Genomic DNA, 21,236 nt, shown 5'->3' with positions numbered 1-21,236 from the left:
TAAACATTTTGACGCAGAATTAAAGCCGACTAAATAATGAACAGCCTGGCAAATAATTCTGCAATATGTGCACATTCGAAATTATTTATTAAAGCCTACAATACCTACTTACTATATTTAAACTTATTAGGCCACCCCACCCAATGCACGTATGAGAGTATGTATACCTACTTATATGTATATTTACGAGTATATTCTACGTGTCAAAAGTCGCAAATTAGACAGCCGATTTTAATGATTGGCGGTGAGGACAAATTAGACTATTTATTATTTGCCTTTTTTTTTCAGGAGCGTACCCCATCAAGTTTTACCCTAAAGTGCTAGTAGACATAAGTGGTGTCGCCGAGTTACGCTCCCACTATCTAGACGTCAACTTGGTTTTAGGAGCTAACACGACGATTGCTAACACAATCCAATTGTTTGACGAACTGAGCAAAACCAATGCCGACTTTTGGTACTTGAAAGTCTTGAGAAAACATTTAGAGGAAGTTGCTCACATACCTGTTCGGAACGTAAGTACCTACCTACCTATTTGTATTTTAGGTGCAATCCACAATTATATTTTCACCACAGTAATTAGTAAAGGCTCTCTTTATTCTTCAAAAACTGATGAGAAAGTTGCAATTTTATCCACACGAGTGGCAAATTAATTTGATGCTAATTTTGAGTTATTTCCTGTTGGCTGGTGAAACTGACTTTATAGTAATGATTTTGAATGATAAATATTTAGTTGTGCTCTTTTAGATTTGATAAGTAATGTCTAGGAGGATATAACCAAACGGAGTAGCCATTAACAGGCGTTCCCCTCTGTCGAAATTAGTCGGCCAATGGTCATACACATTGTACTGAGTACTGACTGACGTTTATCTGACATGGCTATTTTTACGTTACGTATACATTTGACGTTCCCCTCCCCCGCAAAAAATCGGCAGACTGTTTTGTACAGAATATTACAGACATGGCGTCTCCGTTTGGTTATATCCTTCTAGGTTGGTGTGGTGAAAAGTTTTGTGTTTCACTCAGTAGCAAAGTTTGTTTAACCCTCATGGGCCTCATGCCTTGTAACCCCAGTAACGCTCAACATTTAACTTTTTTCAATTTTCGAATCTTTCGCTTCTGAGCAAGCGCAAATCAATATTAGCAAGAGGAGTTAACAAAAACTTTGCCCTCTTGTGAAACAAACAAGTATGGATGTAGGTACCTACTTAAAGTTAACGTTTTTTTTACAGATTGGTACATTAGCTGGGAATTTAATACTGAAGCACGAGCACCCCGACTTTCAGTCGGATATTTTCCTTTTGTTTTCGTGTGTTGGAGCGATTGTTACTCTAGGTACAATTTTCTAATACCTACACTACCGAAGTACCAAAGTGCATTGGGGTAACTTTGATAGCGGAATAATCATGTTTCGGTCGAAGGTTTGGTTTCAGCCGAAACTAGAAATTTACATTCGCGTGCGAGCGACGAGCCGAGCCGCGAGCCGAGCCACGAGACGCGAGTGTAATCGGTGGGCTCGTGGCTCGTCTCGCGGCTCGGCTCGCGTCGAGGAGCGGTTTTTTTGGCACGAGTCAAAGGGGCTCGCGAGGGACGCGCGCTTGCTGTTTACATTCGCGTTCGGCTGTCATTCGGTTACAAACCTTATACCGTGCCGTTTGTGTTTAAAATCGATTAGCTCGACGAGCTTACGAGCTGTGGCCGAGACACGGGACGAGTCACGAGGCGAGCCAGGAGGCGAGAGTGTAATTATTGGCTCGACATGCTTACGAGCTCGAGGCGAGACACGAGCCACGAATATAAATCGGCTAAGAGCAAAACCAAACCAACGATTTTAGCAATAAATCCGGTTTCTGTCACTAAGAAAAAGCAAGCTTATATATAGTTATCTGGGTCATAACATATTTTTGTTTTGTAGTGGACCGTACAATGAATCAAACGGAGCTGAGCCTGCCTGAGTTTTTGACTACAAATATAGTGGGCAGAGTCATGACGCAAATTAAACTGCCTCCCTTATCAAGACATCATGACATAGTGACTTACAAGGTACGTGTTTTTATGTATAGGTATGTACGTGTTAAAACCAGAGCACATCGGCTGCGTGTGCGTTGAAGTGCACTGCGCTAAAATGTTAGACACAAGACGAGACAGAAAACGCACACGTCACGCAAGCGGTAAGCCGCTTCTATATAGGAATCTGTATTACAACGCGCACGTGCATGTCTAATGCGCTTGTACCTGAGTCTACGCACTCGCATCCGGTGTGCAAAGGCCTTAAGGGACCCGTACAGTCGCGATCACAGATATATCGGATTGGCCAAGGTGCTCATAAATATCTGAATACGCCAGTATTGTCAAGGAAGGAAGCACCTCTGATATATCTGATGGCGACTATATAACGGAACTCTTATTAAATAACCTGTTCCTATCTGTCTGTTGCAGATAATAATTATTATGTAAGTAGTTAGGTAATCACTAGGTATTATAATTTCATCTAAATCGATCGTGATCGTCAAGCATAATGACATAGTGCATTTAATTTTTTGTGAGCGATAGGGACGCAGATGTAATGTTTAAATTAAAATAGTAACACAACCTTTAAAACTATAGTTGTGTCTCTATTAGTTATGTACCCTAATGTATGCCTAACAAACTCTCTTCATTTCAGATACCAGCAAAAGAACAAAATGCGCATGCTGAAGTGAATGGAGCTTTTCTTTTCAAATTCGATCCCAAGTCTCATAAAGTGATTGAAGCATCAATTGTATATGGAGGAATAAATCCGACGTTCACTCATGCTTATAACACAGAACAGTTCCTCATTGGACGGAATCTATTCACAAATGACACGTTGCAAGGTGCTCTACATTGCTTGGAGAAGGAAGTGGATCCAAACTTTAATCCGCCGGAACCTAAGCCGCATTTTAGGAAGAAACTTGCTTTAGGTTTATTTTATAAGGTAATGTGTAGCTACAATCTCGATTACAACATCGTTTAGTACAGTCAGTATCAAAAACCGGCCAAGTGCGAGTCGGACTCGCGTTTCAAGGGTTCCGTACATTACACAATTTAAACAATGTAGGTAGTTTTTATGCGAAATGTCTTTAAAAAACCCGTAGGTGTCGGATCAAAAACTAAGTAATTAAGTCCGACTCACGCTTGACTGCACATTTCTAATAGGTTTTCCGGTGATCTATAGGTAATGATCTATTCTGTGTATTTTTTTCAAAATTTTTGGCCCACTAGTTTCGGAGATAAAGGGGAATGGTAATTTTTTGCCTATTTTCTTGAATAACTTTTAAACTGTTTGTCCTAAAATTATATAAAAAATATATTTGAGATTGTCACAATGAGCTCTTTTATTTGATATGTAACAAGATATAGTATGACGAACTTTATTTTTTAATTTTCTCATTTACCCCCAAAAGTGGCCCCCGTGTTTAATATTAATTTGTTTTCGTTACATGTCCATCTTTGGGTCACAAACTTACATATGTGTACCAAATTTCAACTTAATTGGTCCAGTAGTTTTGGAGAAAATAGGCTGTGACAGACGGATAGACAGACAGACGCACGAGTGATCCTATAAGGGTTCCGTTTTTTCCTTTTGAGGTACGGAACCCTAAAAGTAGCGCATTCTTCAATATCTGTTGAAGTTATATCTCTATATAAGTATGTAGAACAATTGGATTGTGACAGACACTTGAACAAGAACTGTAGAGATACGAGTAGGTATGTCTCCATTTGGAAAAATATTCCATTCCAGGGTTGCAGATATTTTCGGTGCGTTGTTTCACCTTTCACCGTCTACTTTTAATGCTGACCGTACCTGAGCGGCTATTTCCCTGTTTATTTCCCTTTAAACGGAACCTGTAACAATATATTTCGATGCCTACACTGTATATTTTTCTCTTATTTATTGCACGAATGTGCGATCTGTTGTGAACAGGCCGTCATCAAACTGTGTCCACGCGAAATCCTGAGCCCAAAATACGCATCAGGCGCCACAACCGCCTACGAAGACCGGCCTCCCGTGAGCCGTAGTTACCAGGAGTACGACACAAACAGACCGGACTACCCCATCACTCAGCCGCTGCTGAAGAAAGAGGGCCTGATCCAGTGCGCGGGCGCGGCCAAGTACGCTGACGATATACCTAGAATATCAGATGAAGTGTTTGCCTCATTCATCGTTTCTACAATTGCGCGAGGTGAAATAGAAAACATCGATTACGCCGATGTCCTTGTAAGTATTTTAATCTAATTGCTGATTATAAATTCTGCGACTTATTTTTCCTTCAAGAAGGTACCGAGACTAAGTAGGTACCGATGGTAAACTACCCTATTGTCAGCACTTAAGCTGTGGTGACTTTTTTTACAAAATAGGTGCCGATGATTGGTGCTTTTTTAGTAGAAATCTCTATGGTGAAGTAAAACATCGTAAGGAAACCTAACAATTATTAGTTTCCCCGATGCATTAGAAGGTCAGATGTAATTCGCTATATTGAACACTTGTTAGTGCGCCGATTTCAGGTATAAGCTTGCCATTCGGCTCTATGGTTTTTTGAAATAGTCGTAGGTTACAAAATTAAAACGTCAAAATGAGATGTTTCATAGGGAAACACAAGTATCTACATCTAGGTATCACTATAGTTAATTAACTGTTTTAAAAATATTGATAAATTTGTTTTAGAAAATTGAAGGCGTGATTGCGGTTTACACTTCTAAAGACATCCCAGGAGTGAACAGCATCGTGCGTGGAGACTTCCAACTTTTGTTCGAAAACGAAGAACTTTTCGCAGACGACAAAATATACTATTACAACCAACCAGTGGGACTAGTTGTGGCCGAAACGCAAGTCATAGCAGATAAAGCGGCATGTCTTGTTACTATGAAGTATAAGAATATTTCGAAGAAACCAATAATTTTCACTATACAAGATGCTATTGACGCGCCGCCGTTGGAAAATAGGCTTATAACCTATGAAGGGATTACTCCTTCAGATAGAGGAGTAAACGTACAAAGAATAATAAAGGGTTCCTTCTACTCCCCGAGACAATATCACCATATGATGGAATTGCATGCGACACTCACGTCCCCAGTGGACAATGGCTATGAAATAGATTGCTCTACCCAGTGGATGGATATCACTCAGGCAGCTATTGCGCAGCTACTTAATATTCCTAATAGCTTGTGAGCATACAATAAGTTTCTTATAAACTATTTCATAATCCATCATTTTATATCTAACTAGTTAAAGAGGATTAAATTTAATTAAGTAAGAGTTACGAGTGTTACGGCCTCTTACACGTCGCTCTGTTCAGAGCAGCTTGACCTGTGTCAAAGGCTCACATTAAAGAGAGAAGGAGTAAAGTAAAGTAAAGATTTATTTCACTAGACTTATATTGACCGGGATATAGAACGTGATTACCTTTTGTTTTTGTAGGTCAATATAAGTCTAGTGAAACTAACCGTGAATCATTCAAAACTCTAAAGATTTATTTGTTGGGAGTTTTATATAATTGGTCGGGTTTTTAAATGTTCACTGTAATTTCAGAGTGAGAGTTCGAACAAGACGTTGCGGGGGTGCGTTTGGTTGCAAGATAGCTAGAAATATGTTCGCTGCGTGTGGCACAGCCCTAGTGGCGTATAAGCTGAACAGGCCTTGCCGCATAGCCATGCGCATGCCGGATATTATGCGCATCACTGGAAAAAGACCAGATAGCAGGCTTGATTATGAGGTCAGTAACTTGCTTCCGTAATTGAAATAATATTATAATCAGGGATGTCTCAAATAACCTTAAAACATGCGTCTGAAAGGTCCTAGGTCGCCGAAAGCATATATAGGGTGCGAAAAAAATGCGGTCATAAGAACCTATCCATAACGAACTGAAACTAAAAGAGATAAAATAAACTTCTAAGAAACTAACCCGTAAATAAATAAATAAATATTATAGGGACAATCTTACACAAATTGGCTAAGTCCCACGGTAAGCTATAATATTTATACAAATATTCATATTTATTACCTAGGACCATCGGCTTCACAGGCAGGGTCACTACCCACTAGGCCAGACCGGTCGTCAAACCCGTAGGTTCGGAAAACTAAATTGAAGGCCTATCCGCCAACATCGAAAAATCTAAAAATGTTCTCCCTCTCTGTCGCTTGAATATGCGAGTCATTAGAGAGGCAGATAACGATTTCTGATGTTGGCAATAAGCCATCTGGATTCACAATACATATACATAGTTTACATAACAAGAAGTGCGCTGTCATAGTTCTCTCACCACGATACCGAACCTATGTAACTTACTTATTCATGAAATAAAGCTATGAACCGGATTATATTGCGTATATTGAATTATTTAATTGTTTTTGTATGTGGGTAGTTTTGTAATTTTTTCTCATTCACTCGTTGACCACGGACGCTGTAAAGGGTTCGAAACGTCGGGATGTATTATAAATTCAATATACGCGATATAATCCGATTTCATAGTTTTATTTCATGAGCAACTATCCCGGTAACCGAAGACAATATTAATTTAACTTACTTATTGTTATGTCCGTATTGTGGAATTTATTTTTAATTCAAATACTATGTTATGCTATGTTGTAGGTCGCCGTTGACGGAAACGGTCAAATCCAATATTTAGATGGAACCTTCTACGTGAATGACGGCATGTCGAGAAATGAGAATGAAAACTCCTACGTTACGGATTCTATGAAAAATTGTTACAATCCTGATCGATGGAAGGTTGATTCTTTCGGAGCTATCACTGACGCTCCGACTAATTGCTTTATGAGAGCACCCGGTAAGTCCAAATTCCTCACCGTAAAGCGTCCCAAGCGTGTCAACTTCCACAAGGTTATTTAAGTATTATTATTTTCTTTATTTAACGGTACAATGCCGTCCTGAAAACGTCGGAGGATTTTTTTTCAAGCTTAATTACCTATATTCATTCCACGCATTAGTCTGGGAATTGTAAAGGTCCACGTACTTAGTTTAAATTTTACCTAATTTAAGTATCCAGTATCCACGCCAATGTAAGTTTGGTTTTGTTGAGGTTTCCTTCCGTTAATGAAAATACCTATGTTGCTTGAGAATTAAACCATTAAAATAATAGTCACATCTAAACGATTCGAGCTAGTTTTGGAATATTTGGGAGATTTCGGACTATAGTTAGTTTCAATCGAATTTAAACTGTTGTGAGACATACTAACATTAAATAATTTCACGGTTTAGACTCACTTGTTTTAGTCACTCTCGCGACATGTTTCGGAGAGAATAGGTCTCCTTTCTCAAGCACTAACAGTGCAAGCAGCGTTCACGATGACCGTGTATTGCGTACTGCCGCGCGCCGCGTCGCTCGCTGCGTTGCACTGCATGCGCTGTGCTGTATTTAATGTATATTTATTTTGGTAGTTTCGCCAGAAACATTTAGTAGTATACCACTGCATGGTAGGGAATGAATCCTTCATAATATTTATCAATATTACATATGTTTATGCAGGTAATTTTGAAGGCATTGCAGCTATTGAACATATTATGGAACACATAGCTAAAGAAATAAAAAGAGACCCTATAGAGGTCCGTTTCAACAACTACCGAGTTGATGACAACCAGCTACCGGAAATTGTCCCCGAGTTTCTAAAGAAAAGCGATTTTAACAAGAGACTAGAATATATAAAGGAGTTCAATGCCAAAAATCGTTGGAAGAAACGAGGATTAAAGCTAAATAATATGGCTTTTCCTACACAGTATCTCGGGAATTATGGAGCTTTAGTTTCTATCTACCACGGAGATGGAAGCGTAGCAGTTAATATAGGCGGCATCGAGATAGGGCAAGGCATTAATACTAGGATAGCGCAAGTAGCAGCTTCAGAGTTGAAGGTACCGGTCGAGAAGGTACACGTTCTGTCGGCGTACGATTTCGCCACCCCTAACAATTTTTCTACGGCGTCGAGTATAACTACTGAATGCTGTGCTCTATCTGTGATAAGATGTTGTCAGCAACTCAACGCAAGGTTAGCTCCGTTCCGTGCACTCATGCCGGATGCTACATGGGAACAAGTGGTCTTTGAGGCTGATCTTCAAGGAGTTCTGCTGCAGGCGAACTTCGAGACGAGCCCGAATGACCCTCGCTTGCAAAATTATTCTATATTCGGTGTCGCCGCGACCGAAGTGGAAATAGACGTGTTGACTGGCACGAAGTACATAGTTCGCGCGGATATATTTGAAGATGCAGGGCGCACTATTAATCCGGCTCTGGATGTTGGACAGGCAAGTATTATATCCAAACCCTGTTATCAATATAATATTGCAATTCATTAAAAATCATGGGTGGTATTGAATTCATACATTATTTCTCCTATTAGGATCAAAAGAGCTCGTGATTTATATTATGTAGTAGTGTTTCTACTTAAAACACAAAAAAATTAAAATATTTTCATACATTTTTTTTTCTAGGTAACAAATATTCCCCAATTTGAAAAAAAAATTTAGTGTAGGTAATATTTAAATAAAATTGTTTTTTAAATTGGTCTTTAAGTATTGGTATTTAAGAGATATTTAAATATCTCAGGCTGCACTATTTCAAGCCGGGGACAGTTGTATAAAATATTATTTAAATAGATTTGTATAATATTTTAAGGTTGAAGGAGCATTTGTACAGACGCTGTCGCTCTGGTTAATGGAGGACACTATTTACAATCATCATAACGGAGAGATCTACACGGACAGAACGTGGAATTATTTTATCATGGGCGCTAAAGATATTCCCAACGATTTTCGCGTGTATTTGGCTCGGAATAGGCCTAACCCCGTCGGTATATTGGGATCAAAAGGTAAGTTATATAACATTATAAAGCGAGAGTTTTGGCCGAAGGGTGACAAATTTTGTTGGTCGGTTGAATAATGCTTCGTAGCCTTAATGTGTTCTATTTTTATTAATGTTATAATTATATACATGCTATTTCTTGCCTGATAGTTAAGAATGTTACAATAAATTTATTCCAGCGACGGGAGAGCCACCGCTCTGTTTGAGTCATTGCGTGGTGGACGCCCTGCGAGTAGCGATAGAAGCGTCGCGCCAGGACAGTGGGTACGACACTGAACATTTCCTCAATATTGGTAAGTATTTGGATTGAGGTTAGTCAGGGCAATTGCAAGTATGGGGCAAATGCAACTACTCTAAAAATACAGTGAGTCTATAGCTAGACTCGCTTTTATGGCACACTTTCACCAGTCATAAAAGAGAGTTCACCCATGGTATAGTTAAGGGGATCCCATATCGAATCCCATACCCAATCGAAGGTCATTGGGGACCTTCGATTTGAATCCCTTAGTTTTCTAATGTTTTTTTGTAGCTTATCATATTAACAGCAACGAATTTAAGCAATATAGTATCCCATATTTACTTCAAAGTTCATTGTTTTCGAAATATTTGGCATCAACGTTGAACAATTTTAGGCCAAAAAACTGGTTTTCTGGCCATAACTTTTGTGTTAATTAGTTTAAAATTAAAGCCCTAGACAATTTTTTAGAGACGTCTAAGACGAACCCAAATATGTAGATTTCGTATAAGTAAGATCTTTCACAGCAATCGAGATACGAAAAAAGTGTTTTTTTAGACAATGTTTAAAACAATCATAAATAAATAAGTATTAATTTTTTCACAATCCGGTAGACAAAAATGGAGATAAAAGATTGAAGAACCGATAGCCGCTTGTCTTATAATTCTATATGTAGTGCAAAAGTAGGAGATACGATTCAAAACTTGTCAAAAATCGATGTAAACCTCAGGTAGCCCCTTAAGGCTCTAAACTCACTTCTTGTATTTTTAAAGTAGTTGCAATTGCCCTGGCTCACTTTACTGTAGGTACCTGTTATACAGAAGCCGTAGCATGTTTAGGTCTACTGTTTAACTGAGGCGGTTGGTAAGAAGTTATTATGGTCAGCTACGGACCGGTTGATGGCTTGGCTAAAAATTTAATATATAGTCTGTCAAGCCATTTCTAACTAACAACAAACTAACAAAATATGGGCCGATCAGACCTGAAATAAAGATTTTCATTTCATTTCATTTCATTTCATTTCATTTCATTTCATTTCCGTCAGTAGAAAAAAACGTTTAAAAAATGTAGATGCGAAGAGTAATCACCCCATAGAAAAATTTAATTTAAACTTTTTCTACTGACAAATTGTTGGACCGGCTATAGAAACGAATTTAAGGCCCAAAACTCAGCTACCTTACCTTCTACTATTACTATTTCCAGTGTGATTTTGTTATGTCTGACCATATTCTGAGGGGTGACTGAATGTATAGCCCATACTGAACAACTTTTACTATAGAGCCAACCCCGAAAACGCAAAAAACATCTTTCAGCTATCGTTTATTTCAGCCATCATATGTCAATGTTGGCTATGGAACACCACACCAGAGATTTATTTTCACGATTTGGGGGTCGGTTCCATTGTAAAAGTTGTTCAGTATGACCTACATATCGCCGCTATACTTACTCAACCTCGTATCTGCAATACTCATTTCATGACAAAAACACCCTTATTCCGAATGAAAGATAAGCGACATTTCCATCAAATGATTGTTGCAGATATGAGGTTGAGTAAGTATAGCGACGATATTCACTTCAAACAGTATGGTCAGACAACAAAATCACCTTATCAAGATAGTTGTATAGATGTGGGTGATTCTACACGGATGATCGTTTGAGTGATTCTAATATATTACTTGCAGATGTTCCAGTTACTAATGAGAGCGTCGTCGATGCTGCAGATGTCAAAATTAGCGAGTTTCTGCTATATGAGCCTTAGAATAACTATAAAGAAGTATGAACACCTACATAAATAATAGTTAACGTCATACAAGTGTGGAAAGTAAAGTAAACACTTCAAAACGAGTGTCAATAAGACACTACAACTGTAATGTAAATCAAAATAACCCAATGCTATGTTAGTATTATAATTGTGCCATTTTCAACCAAAAGGGTACTTATTGTCGGTTGTCAATAAGGCGCTATTTCTATAAAGCTTCAATTCGAAATCAACCTTATCGACCAGCGACAATGTGGTACCTTTTACTCTAAGAACAAATTAAATTATTTTCTATGAAAATATTTTAATTTGTGGTTTTTCAAGTAGACACTACTATTTAAACTATAAACTGAAATAAATGTCATATACGAAGGAAAAAATGACATTTATTTCAGTTTGTGGTACCTTTTGTTTGAAAACGTCACAATTGTTGTTCATAATACTGTATTACTGTAATACTAATACTAATGTAATACTGTATTTGACATGTAAAACTATGTTTTATAAAGGAATAAATGAATGAATGAATAATAGTGACTGATAAAGATTGAATAAAATTAGCTATTTAGTTCTCCTTCTAGTACTCTTATTAAGCGTATACAAGCTTAAAATAATAGATAATAGTATCAGGTGCGACGGGCGGGGCTTCTTACGACGCCTCTTACTTCCTAAGACCATACAAGGAAAAAAAAAATGTCAGTGAAATTTGAATCTACAGTGTAAGAAACAGTTGATTTTGTTTAGTTTGAAAATTTAACAGAACAAGACAAATGCAACGCTGTTCCTATTGAAAATTATTTAAATTTCATCAAGCTTAATAAGTCCTATAGGTAGGGCCGTGAGCCTTAGGTAGGACTAACGGGTTAAATAGGTAGGTAATTATACATTATTATATAAGAAAGAGTATATATATGTATTTTAATAAATTAATTTAACGGAATAGAAATAAAAATGGTATAAAAAGTAAACTATTGTATATTTATCGTATTATTGCGTGTATAAATACTGTCTTCTTAAAACGACGCCTGGTCCCCGTCAGTTGCACGGTTCACGGCATCACGCTGAAGGCATTTCGGTCACCGGCGCGCCTCCCTTGGGTACTAAGCTGATCAGCTGATCTGATGATAGAGACTCGGTAGTTTGTGTCGCCTGCGCGTCACGCCGACTGCACTTCGGTCGGCGACGTCGGCGGCGCGCCGGCGCAGAGCCCGAGTGAAGTACTTTATGCGAATTTAAACTTGATCTCTCGTTAAATAGTTTTCCGCAAATTTCGCAACAGAATTGTTTCACCCCACTGTGGAGCCATTTATGCCTATCTAGGTGATCCTTGCGGGTAAATTGTTTGTTGCATACTTCACATGTATAAGGTTTCTCGCCATTGTGAATACGTTCGTGGCAGCTAAAGGTGAACAATGACTTAAAATTCTTGTTGCAAAGTTTGCAGGCGTACTTGTAGTTTCTTCCCAGTTTCCCTTCCACGTGAGTTCGCATGTGATGAATAAGAGAAGATTGTTGGCCAAACTGTTTTTTACATATTTCACAATGGAATGGTTTTTCACGAGTATGTACACGTGTGTGCGCTACCAAGTTGCCTTTTTGTGTAAATCCCTTGTTACATACGCTACAGGTGTAAGCCTTAGCCGCGTCAACCGCATGCGTTAGTTTATGGCTAAGTAAACATCTTTTTTGTGTAAATCTTTTGTTGCAAATTTCACAGCTGAAAGGTTTCTCCCCTGTGTGGATCCTATTATGAACTATTAAAGACGACGTCTCCCTAAATCGCTTGTTACATATTTCACAGCTGAAAGGTTTTTCTCCTTTGTGAACACGTTTGTGGACGACTAATTGCTTAAAACGTTTGAACTCACTATTACAAACTTCACACGAGTAAATCTTGCCTTTGTTATGAACTTTCATGTGGTTGATTAAATTTAGTTTCTTTGCAAACTGTTTGCTGCAAGTATCGCAGGTGTAGGGTTGTCGGTCGGCGCTAGGGGCGGGTGTGTGAGCAGGCGCGTCCTCCACACTGCTGGCGGGGCTCGGCTCGCGGTGTGACGTCACGGGACACGGCTGGCTCGCGTGCAGCGCTTCACCGCTGATGACGAACTCTTCTTTTGCCAGTTGTTTCTTTTTCGTGATGTTTGTCTCTGGCTTATTGTATTCTACTTCTATCTTTGTGACTGTAACAAAAAAAAGGGTTAAATTTACTCAATTAAGTGTCTCAATAAACTGTTATTTTTTTTACATTTTGAATTCCTTTATTGAACCCCATTTAAGGTTAACCGTACCTGACTCAAAATCCTTGAACCTTTGATTCCCATCGTTCGGTAGAGGATCCCGCGAGCCTTTAACTTTGACTTCCAGGTCTGAAAAAAGGAATTTGTAACCATTTTAGGGATCACGAATACTAAAAATAAAATGCAAACTAAGAACTCTTCTTACCACATTCAATTAACGTAAATTCTTGTTCTTTTAATAATCAGTAATCAGTAATTTATTGCTTTCATAGGTACAATAAGGTCTTACATTAAAATAGTGATCAAGTTATGAACCCTGTAAGGGCACTGCAAATTAAGCACGTAACTTACAATACTATAATATTACATAACATATCCCATATATATAAATTTCACATCATGAGAGGGGGGAGGCCTTTGCCCAGCATTAGGACACAATAGGCTTACACATGAACACAACATACACATAACATTCATAAGATCACAACATAACATTCATGAGATCTTTACATTTCTATTATATGTTATATCTTCTACCTAACATTAATTTCACTTTCAAAAAACTCTTGCATATTATAAAAACTATTTTCTAATAAATATTTCGTAAGTTTTTTGTTAAATATGTTGTCAATTTTTTCGTTTTTTATATCTATTGGAAGTTTGTTATAAATCTTAATGCACATTATATATGGACTAGAGCTATGGATACTTAAATTTGAAAATGGAACCGGAATTGTATTTCTAGGGCGTAAATTTGAGGTAGTCGGATCTTTTGGTACTGGAAAGAAGTAATTATATTTTCTTTTGAATTTAGTTATCTCGAGTTATACATACTCGAGATAACTAAATTCAATTCAAGAAGTCAATGTTAATATGTTGAGTTTACGGAAATGGGGTCGACAACTGTCTGTTTGGTTTATGTTGGTTAGGATTCTTATGCATTTATTTTGTAAGATAAACAGGTCGTGTATGTTGGTGCTATTGCCCCACATAACTATACCGTATCGGAGCCAGGAGTGAGCAAAAGCATAGTAAGTACATAAGGCGGTTTTTACATCTGTATGTTTCTTTACTTCTCTTAGAGCGTATAATGAAGATTTTTTGGATATGGAGTTTCCAGTTTATGTTTGAATCTATTTCAATGCCTAGCAAATTGGAGGAATTTACACAATCTATGGTTTGATTATTGTATTTATAATTGATGCATAAGCTACTTTTTTGGTGCGGTTTAAACTGCATGATTTTAGTTTTTTCTATATTTAACTCAAGGTTGTGGAGATTTAACCAATCAACTACTTTAGTGAGGGTGGCGTTTAAAAGGGAATTTAGGTTATTTTCATGTGTAGAATACGGAAGTACTATGGAGATGTCGTCTGCAAATAGGATACTAGTTTCAAGTATTTTAGGGAAGTCATTGATATAGGTATATTAGGAATAGGAGGCACCCGAGTACACTGCCTTGTGGATACGGTTAAACATAAATGAGCTCACTGTGTGAGTGTAATCTTTACGCGCGATTGAAGTAAAACTTCTTTGGCGATGACGTTTATCGCTACGTTGACACTTTGATGTGTGTCACTACTTTCCGTCAGGAAAAAAAACTGAGTTACCCTCTAGTCGCACCTAAATTAAATTAAAATTAAATTAAATTAAATTCTTTATTCAACGACCAACTAGGATCAATTAGTGTTAGTAATGTGTTTCTAAAGAAGTTTTACTTCAATTTTACTTTAAAATTAAAATATTGCAAAACCTTATGTGATGGCATGGAACCCTCATGGCGCGACCCTGACACATTAGAATTCAATCAATAGTTTACTACAATTAGTCATATATCAGTTTCACTTCATTGCATCTAAGTTCAGGGGCGTATTTACCCTAGGGCCAAGGGGGCCATGGCCCGGGGCGGCAGGCTGCGGGGGGGCGGCGCAGGCCGCCGCTGGCTTTCAGTTTCGGGTGCCTCAGTGGCGCCCCAATAAAAAAAAATTGTGGTGATACTGGTACTAGACATAATTTAATTTAAAGTAAGCAACTATTCGTTGTCTATTGCCAGTAGTCACATCAAAATTTTTACAGCGCGTTTGCGCCCCTTATCCTTCTACCTTAATTCTTTACCCACGCGGATTGTCAACGAGTTCTCATGATGTCGCCCTGTGACGTCGCTCTTCACATCGCCCTAAGGCCGCGAGCTTCCGTTAATGCTTTTTGGCCCTGGTCTGCAACAAACGCCGTAGGTCGCGTCCCGCGTCCGGCGTGACGCTGTACGCGACGTACGAATGCTTACTATGGAAATGCACTATAGTGGTCTCTCTCACACGCCATACGCCGCGGCGGCGTAAAGCGTTTGTTGCAGATCAGGGCCTAACGCTGCATGTTTGACGTCGGCATTAACGCCGTGAGCGACGTCTAGACGCCGGCCATTGCGTCAGAATCGCTATACTTCCTACGGTAAATAAAGGCATCGTGTACGACGTCCGTTCCTCTGTGGCGCACGGCGTCCAGATGCTGACGCCGACGTCAACCGAAAACCGTACACTATTAACACTATAATTATTGAGTATAGAATTCAGAGGCGACCTGGGAGTTGGCGAACTGGTCAGTCGGAGCCTAGCACAAAAAACAAAGCGCGTTCTTTTAGTGGGTACTAAATTTCGCATCATTCATTTAGTGGTTAATTACTCAGCAAAACATTGATCAATATACGCAAAAATCATATTGAAAGAGAACTTATAATACCTATTGGTATTGAATAAAATTAGAGTTCAGACACGACACGACATGGTTAGTTGTTTCAAAGGTGAACCGCAAGGCAGGAGACCGAGATACTGGACAGCAGAGCCCGAAGGGAAACATAAGGTGTACCTATATACTTAAAAAACAAACAGACGGACCGCAAGCAGGGTATTGAACTAAAGACCCTAAGATGCCGAAGGGAGCGCACCACGTAAGGCCGAGATACTGCAGAGCCGCTATTATAGGTACGACCCAATTTACAGTGTTATTATTACTAGTGGCTCTGTGAGCTGCAGACCTCGCGTTAAGCTTAGAAAATGTAAAAGTGAAAAATACTTCGTTCGTTGAGTCGTTATCACGGTCAACTCACAATGGTCTTGAGCGCCATATAGATAGACTCTTTTGGCGCTTTTAAGTCCTTTATGCCAATTTCCGCATTTTGAAAAAAAACCCTAAACTGGTTCGACAAAAAAATCTATTTAATCATAGAATTTATAAATATGTAAAAACAATTAGTACCTACCTAAAATGTAAAATTATTTAAGCATAGATATTATGTAATTTATTGACTTGTAAAATGACTGCCTTTTACCAATTAAACATCTGAATCTGAATCTGGTCACAAAATTTTACGAGAATAAGTTAAGAATTGCGACCTGAACTTAAAACAAAGACCTTCATAAAAATTATGGCGGACTAAAAGGTCAGGTTGCGAGCCCTGAAAAGCTTAAAAGTCGCGCTTTCCAGAAGACCCGAAGCATTCCTGAATTTCCAGCAAGTCGCGCCTCGTTTTAATTTGAGCGAACGCCAAAGGTCGAGTAGCAGGAGAGCCGAGCTCACATTGGTTCCAAGTTCCAAGCCAATTCCAATAGCTCTCCTCTCCTCCAGCTCGGTCTTCGACCTTGCATGGACGCTCTTTATGCGGAGCTCGGCCTTTGGTGTCACTATAACGAGGTCATTGTTCCAATCCCAAACATCGATTTTTCCCACCTCGACCTTTTGCTTTGCGCGGAAGAGCGCCGCAATTGGACGATCCGGGACTTCAACACTCTGCAGAGCTCATCTTGGCCATAGGTTTTTGTCCCAGCTCAGCTGCACCAGTGCTTTAAGCTCTGTTCTTCTGCAGTTCGGCCTTCAGCCTCACAGGGCAGCACACCGCTATCGGACGCTCCGGGTCTCCGGCCTTATGCAGAGCTCGGCCGTCGGCATTCGATTCCAAGCTCTGCAGAAAGGCACTGCGGAAAAATTATGCTTTTGTGTTTGTTTCATGGGTCATGGGGGGCGGCAGAGGCCCAATGGCCCGGGGCGCCAAATATGTAAATACGCCTCTGTCTAAGTTTGATAACCTGTCATTGACTAAACAGTCGATTTTAAAGAATCTTTGAGGTAGGAAATCCCACGAATATTATTGATCGAGTTAGACTTCAAAGCACTTTATTGACCGAGCAGAGCGAAGGTCTCTGTTTCAGATTTGACAAAAATGCTTTCGTATATTCATGACTACAGGTCGCATTTCTCAACCGATTCTCGTGTTTTTTTTTAAAGGTTCGAAAATGATATAGAATTTGTTTGTTGATTCAGTATTTGGAAACTTTTTAATAATGTCGGAGCCATGGGGGTTCGTCAGATGTACAGCTCACGGAGCCACTAGTTTTTTTGTAGTAGATAACGCTTCATGTTTGCTTTGCCACAGTTGGGTAAAAATATATGAACGACACATACTGTTTTCCATGGATGTAAAAAATCTTCAGTAGGTATTGTCTTTCCTGCCGATTACGGTACTTGCCCATATATAAAACTGTACTTATCAAACATAGTACATGAAACTGTAATAATAACTTACGTATGAGTGGCTCGGCTTTCTCTCCGTCATCTGACTCTTCAGACTTCACGGAAGGTACTTCTTCTGAAAAAAAAATTACTGAATTTAATTGAAAACAAAAATGTATTTTACATTTTGCACCAACATATAATATAATAAGTATCACCATCATCATCATCTCAGCCGAAAGACGTCCACTGCTAGACAAAGACCTCCCCCAAGGATCTCCACAACAAACGGTCATTCGTTGCCCTCAACCAACGGTTTCCCGCGACTTTAACCAGATAATTATTTTACAGAATTATTAAAATAAATTAAAAAATGACCGCTTCAGGCTTGATTACAACTTGCGACCTTTTGGATCACCGCTCCAATAACTTTTGTTCTATATTTTTTTTAATAAAAAGTTTGTAGTTACACTTCCAGACTCGATAAAATTAGTTTAGTAGGGGTAAGCAGTTAAGCACATTGTTACTAATGAATTCTAAATATCACTTGAGACTCCAGTGCCGTTAAGATAAAACATTATTTCAGTAGACGTCGCTATGCGCCTCCCTAAGGCGCGTAAACAAAAACGAAGCAATGGAAAATTCACACGGTTCTGGTAAGCTTCGGTAGCTTAGTTGGTTAAGAGCAATTGGACCGGTGTTTCAAAAGGTGGCAAGTTCGAATATTGCCCGATGCGGTGAATTTTTCCTAATTTGAAAAAAAAAATAGCTGGCCGACACATCTGTTTGATAAAAAATTAGTTAAGTTTTCTAGACCTCACCTTTCACATGTAGAGCTCCGTTGAGCCGCGCGCGCAGCTCGGCCTGGCTGCGCTGCACTTGCAGTTTGAAGTCGTTCGCGTCCCGCAGCCGCCCCACGCACACCTCGCAGATCCCACACTCGTCATCACCGTACAGTGTTAGCTGCAAGCAAAGAGGATATAATAAGTTAGAGCGGTACTGTCATAGTAAATTTTGTAACCCCAGTAAATTCACTGCCATCTATCGACACACCTTAAAACTAAAATTGAAGATTTATAATAATACGATAAAATGTATTTAAGTAAGTAAGTAAATATTCTTTATTGCACCAAAATTATACATTTTACATACATGTAAAACTACAAAGAAATATTTAAAGAAAAAATAGAACCAGGTAACAACAGGCGGTCTTATCGCTAAAAAGCGATCTCTTCCAGACAACCTTTGGGTAGCAGGAAATGTAGAACTCATACAAAAGTCAACAGGTAGTGCAAAGAGCTAAATATGGAGACTATTAAACACAAACACACATACTACAATTACTACTTATACATATAAGTATTAAAACAAAACCTAACACACAAATAAATATACAATACAATATATATATATATATATATAATATATATTTATACAAGCATATATACAATATATAAAATGGCAACTTAAGGCAGAGATAGAAAGTAGAGTTTTAGCTGATTTTTGAATATGGGGAGAGATTTAGCTAATCTTAATTCTACTGGTAAAGCATTCCACAGCCGAACAGCCCGGAAGGTAAAAGAGCTATTATAAAATTTAGAAGTAGATCAGGGAGGAGCAAGAAGTGAGTATATATATGAGTCTGAGAACATCTGATAGAAGAGAGATACTTGAAACGCTCTTTGAGATAAGGTGGTGTAGCGGGGTTAAAGAGAATGCCATAGAGAAGGGCGAGAACATGAGAGTCACGGCGAAGACGAATAGGAAGCCACTTGAGCTGAGAACGGAACTGTGACACATGGTCAAATTTGCGCAGACCAAATATAAACCTTATACCGAGATTCTGGAGGCGCTCGAGCTTATTCAGCTGGTCCTCCGTAAGGTCTTTAAATATGGATAAATGATTTTTTTTATTTGCATTAATTATTTTTATGATCAAAACCCATGTTCTTTCACTGATATGCGTTAAAAATTTTAAATAACAAACGAAACCGTCAACGCCATCTATTCGACAGTAGGCCAAAGCTAGTAGCGCCCTCTGATCGAGAATCAAATTTTCTTGATTTTCGAGGCACGTTTTTTCCTTAGACAGTTGAAATTTTCACAGATGATGTATTTCTGTTGCCGCTATAACAACAAATACTAAAAAAGTATGGAACCCTTGGTGCGCGAGACCGTCTCGCACTTGGCCGGTTTTTTATTTATTAATCAGGGACAATTTAAAAAAACCACAAAGTTACTTCAATATTTTGAAATCGTTCACTGTCTGGGCCAATTCCTAGTGAGGCACAAATGAAGGAAATGGTGGAAATAATTACTGGCAAAAAAGAGTAAATGGGCCTGGGCTGGCCATATATATTGAACAATGGATAAACGGTGGACTAAACATGTGACAGAATGGTTATTAATTACACACTGAGAAAACAAAAAAAAAACAAATACAAGATGGAGAGATGAGCTAAGAAACTTTGACAGATACTGGTGGATAATAGCACAGAATAGGAAGAAATGGGAAAAACTGGAGGAGGCCTTTTCCGCACACGCAACATGCAAATAAATATATTAAATTGTAAAAACAATGAGTTAAAAAAAAACATGAATTAAAGGCTATTACTAATCACTGGCAATAGGTATGTCTAGTGTATCAGTTAGTCTGCGGGCTGATATACGGAGTATCGCCCTTGACAGTTAATTTTTCTTTTGTTTCAAAACAATATCTGAATTGATTTTGGGAATATAATAACAATAATAAATAATATACTAATTTAAACTAACACGATTTTCACTCATAATTTAAAACTAATACGGGACTTAATCGCGTACAAACTTACGTTTATTTATGGCCTGACGTTTCGAACGTGACGTTACGTTCGTGGTCACAGGCAGACTGGCGAGAAATTGTATCAACATCTTCTTGCCGCGCGGTTTTCGCGAACTACCCGCACTTGATCTTGATTATTAACTTGTACGCTAGGGTTGTCACTTTGCCGACACACAACACTCACGACATCCAATGGTATGTGGCGGGATGTTTTTTCCCTTACATTTGCTAATTACTGGATTCCACGAAGACGTTTCACGTTCGAAACGTCAGGCCATAAATAAACGTAAGTTTGTACGCGATTAAGTCCCGTATTAGTTTTAAATTATGAATAATAAATAAATAAATTATTTATTTGGCAGGCAAGAAACCCAATTTTTACAAACTATATAAGACTATCCCGAGCCTGTTACATGAATTTAGTCGTTTGCTACACACAGTTTTCCTTTTCATTCATTATAGAAAGACGAAATAGCATTGCTTACATGTATTTCAAAGCACTCTTTGAGCATCTCTGTGTATATCTCAGTTACTCCGAGGCATGTATATGGCAACTTCAAATTTTTGTCCGGAGGCCGCAGCAGACAGCATTGACACGAATTCTTAAATTCCATTAATAACGATGAACTATAAAACAAAGTTTTTGAATAGCATGAATAGTTTTAGTATCGTCTCCACCAGCCTCCAGTTTCAATGCCAATGAAATGACATTGACAATTTGACTTTGACATTTGGATATATTTTTTAATAGGGCTGGCAGCTTCCTCGCACAGCGCATTAGTATTGCAATTCAGCGGGGTAATGCTGCCAGCATCTACGGCACCTTACCGAGGGGTGAATTTTTATTTTAGT

At 38.6% G+C, this 21,236-nt stretch overlaps 2 protein-coding genes across 4 annotated transcripts; one reads left to right on the top strand and one right to left on the bottom strand.

Moving 5' to 3' along the window:
- Positions 1 to 267: 267 nt before the first annotated feature.
- LOC134752261 (xanthine dehydrogenase-like) lies at positions 268 to 8,377 on the top strand. Its single transcript, XM_063687891.1, has 9 exons — positions 268 to 512; positions 1,230 to 1,332; positions 1,913 to 2,040; positions 2,663 to 2,953; positions 3,944 to 4,237; positions 4,685 to 5,184; positions 5,549 to 5,732; positions 6,609 to 6,804; positions 7,504 to 8,377. Exons 3-9 carry the CDS (start codon positions 1,924 to 1,926, stop codon positions 8,322 to 8,324), a joined length of 2,403 nt encoding a protein of 800 aa, XP_063543961.1. The 5' UTR covers positions 268 to 512; positions 1,230 to 1,332; positions 1,913 to 1,923; the 3' UTR covers positions 8,325 to 8,377.
- Positions 8,378 to 11,780: 3,403 nt separating this feature from the next.
- Positions 11,781 to 21,087, bottom strand: LOC134752263 (zinc finger protein OZF-like). 3 transcript variants are annotated; one of them, XM_063687893.1, is made up of 5 exons: positions 20,870 to 21,087; positions 18,385 to 18,526; positions 17,637 to 17,699; positions 13,112 to 13,189; positions 11,781 to 13,003 (listed from the first exon to the last, which is right to left on the bottom strand). In XM_063687893.1, exons 1-5 carry the CDS (start codon positions 20,996 to 20,998, stop codon positions 11,880 to 11,882), a joined length of 1,536 nt encoding a protein of 511 aa, XP_063543963.1. In that variant the 5' UTR covers positions 20,999 to 21,087; the 3' UTR covers positions 11,781 to 11,879. The 3 variants fall into 3 exon arrangements, with proteins under 3 accessions (XP_063543963.1, XP_063543965.1, XP_063543964.1); XM_063687895.1 differs by lacking the exon at positions 13,112 to 13,189; XM_063687894.1 differs by lacking the exon at positions 17,637 to 17,699.
- Between the last annotated feature and the right edge of the window lie 149 nt (positions 21,088 to 21,236).

Source organism: Cydia strobilella, chromosome 24 (genome assembly GCF_947568885.1).
Source record: "Cydia strobilella chromosome 24, ilCydStro3.1, whole genome shotgun sequence".
Taxonomy (NCBI): Eukaryota; Metazoa; Arthropoda; class Insecta; order Lepidoptera; family Tortricidae; genus Cydia; species Cydia strobilella.
This window is presented reverse-complemented; position numbering and strand designations above follow the sequence as displayed.

Coding starts and splice junctions, on each gene's coding strand:
- LOC134752261 (XM_063687891.1), top strand. CDS start 1,924: ATGAATCAAACGGAGCTGAGCCTGCCTGAGTTTTTGACTACAAATATA. Junction 4,238..4,684: donor TCGATTACGCCGATGTCCTT/GTAAGTATTTTA, acceptor AATTTGTTTTAG/AAAATTGAAGGCGTGATTGC. Junction 6,805..7,503: donor TTGCTTTATGAGAGCACCCG/GTAAGTCCAAAT, acceptor ATGTTTATGCAG/GTAATTTTGAAGGCATTGCA.
- LOC134752263 (XM_063687893.1), bottom strand. CDS start 20,998: ATGGAATTTAAGAATTCGTGTCAATGCTGTCTGCTGCGGCCTCCGGAC. Junction 18,527..20,869: donor AAGAGTGCTTTGAAATACAT/GTAAGCAATGCT, acceptor CTTTGCTTGCAG/CTAACACTGTACGGTGATGA. Junction 13,190..17,636: donor GAAAGCCGAGCCACTCATAC/GTAAGTTATTAT, acceptor TCCTTTTTTCAG/ACCTGGAAGTCAAAGTTAAA.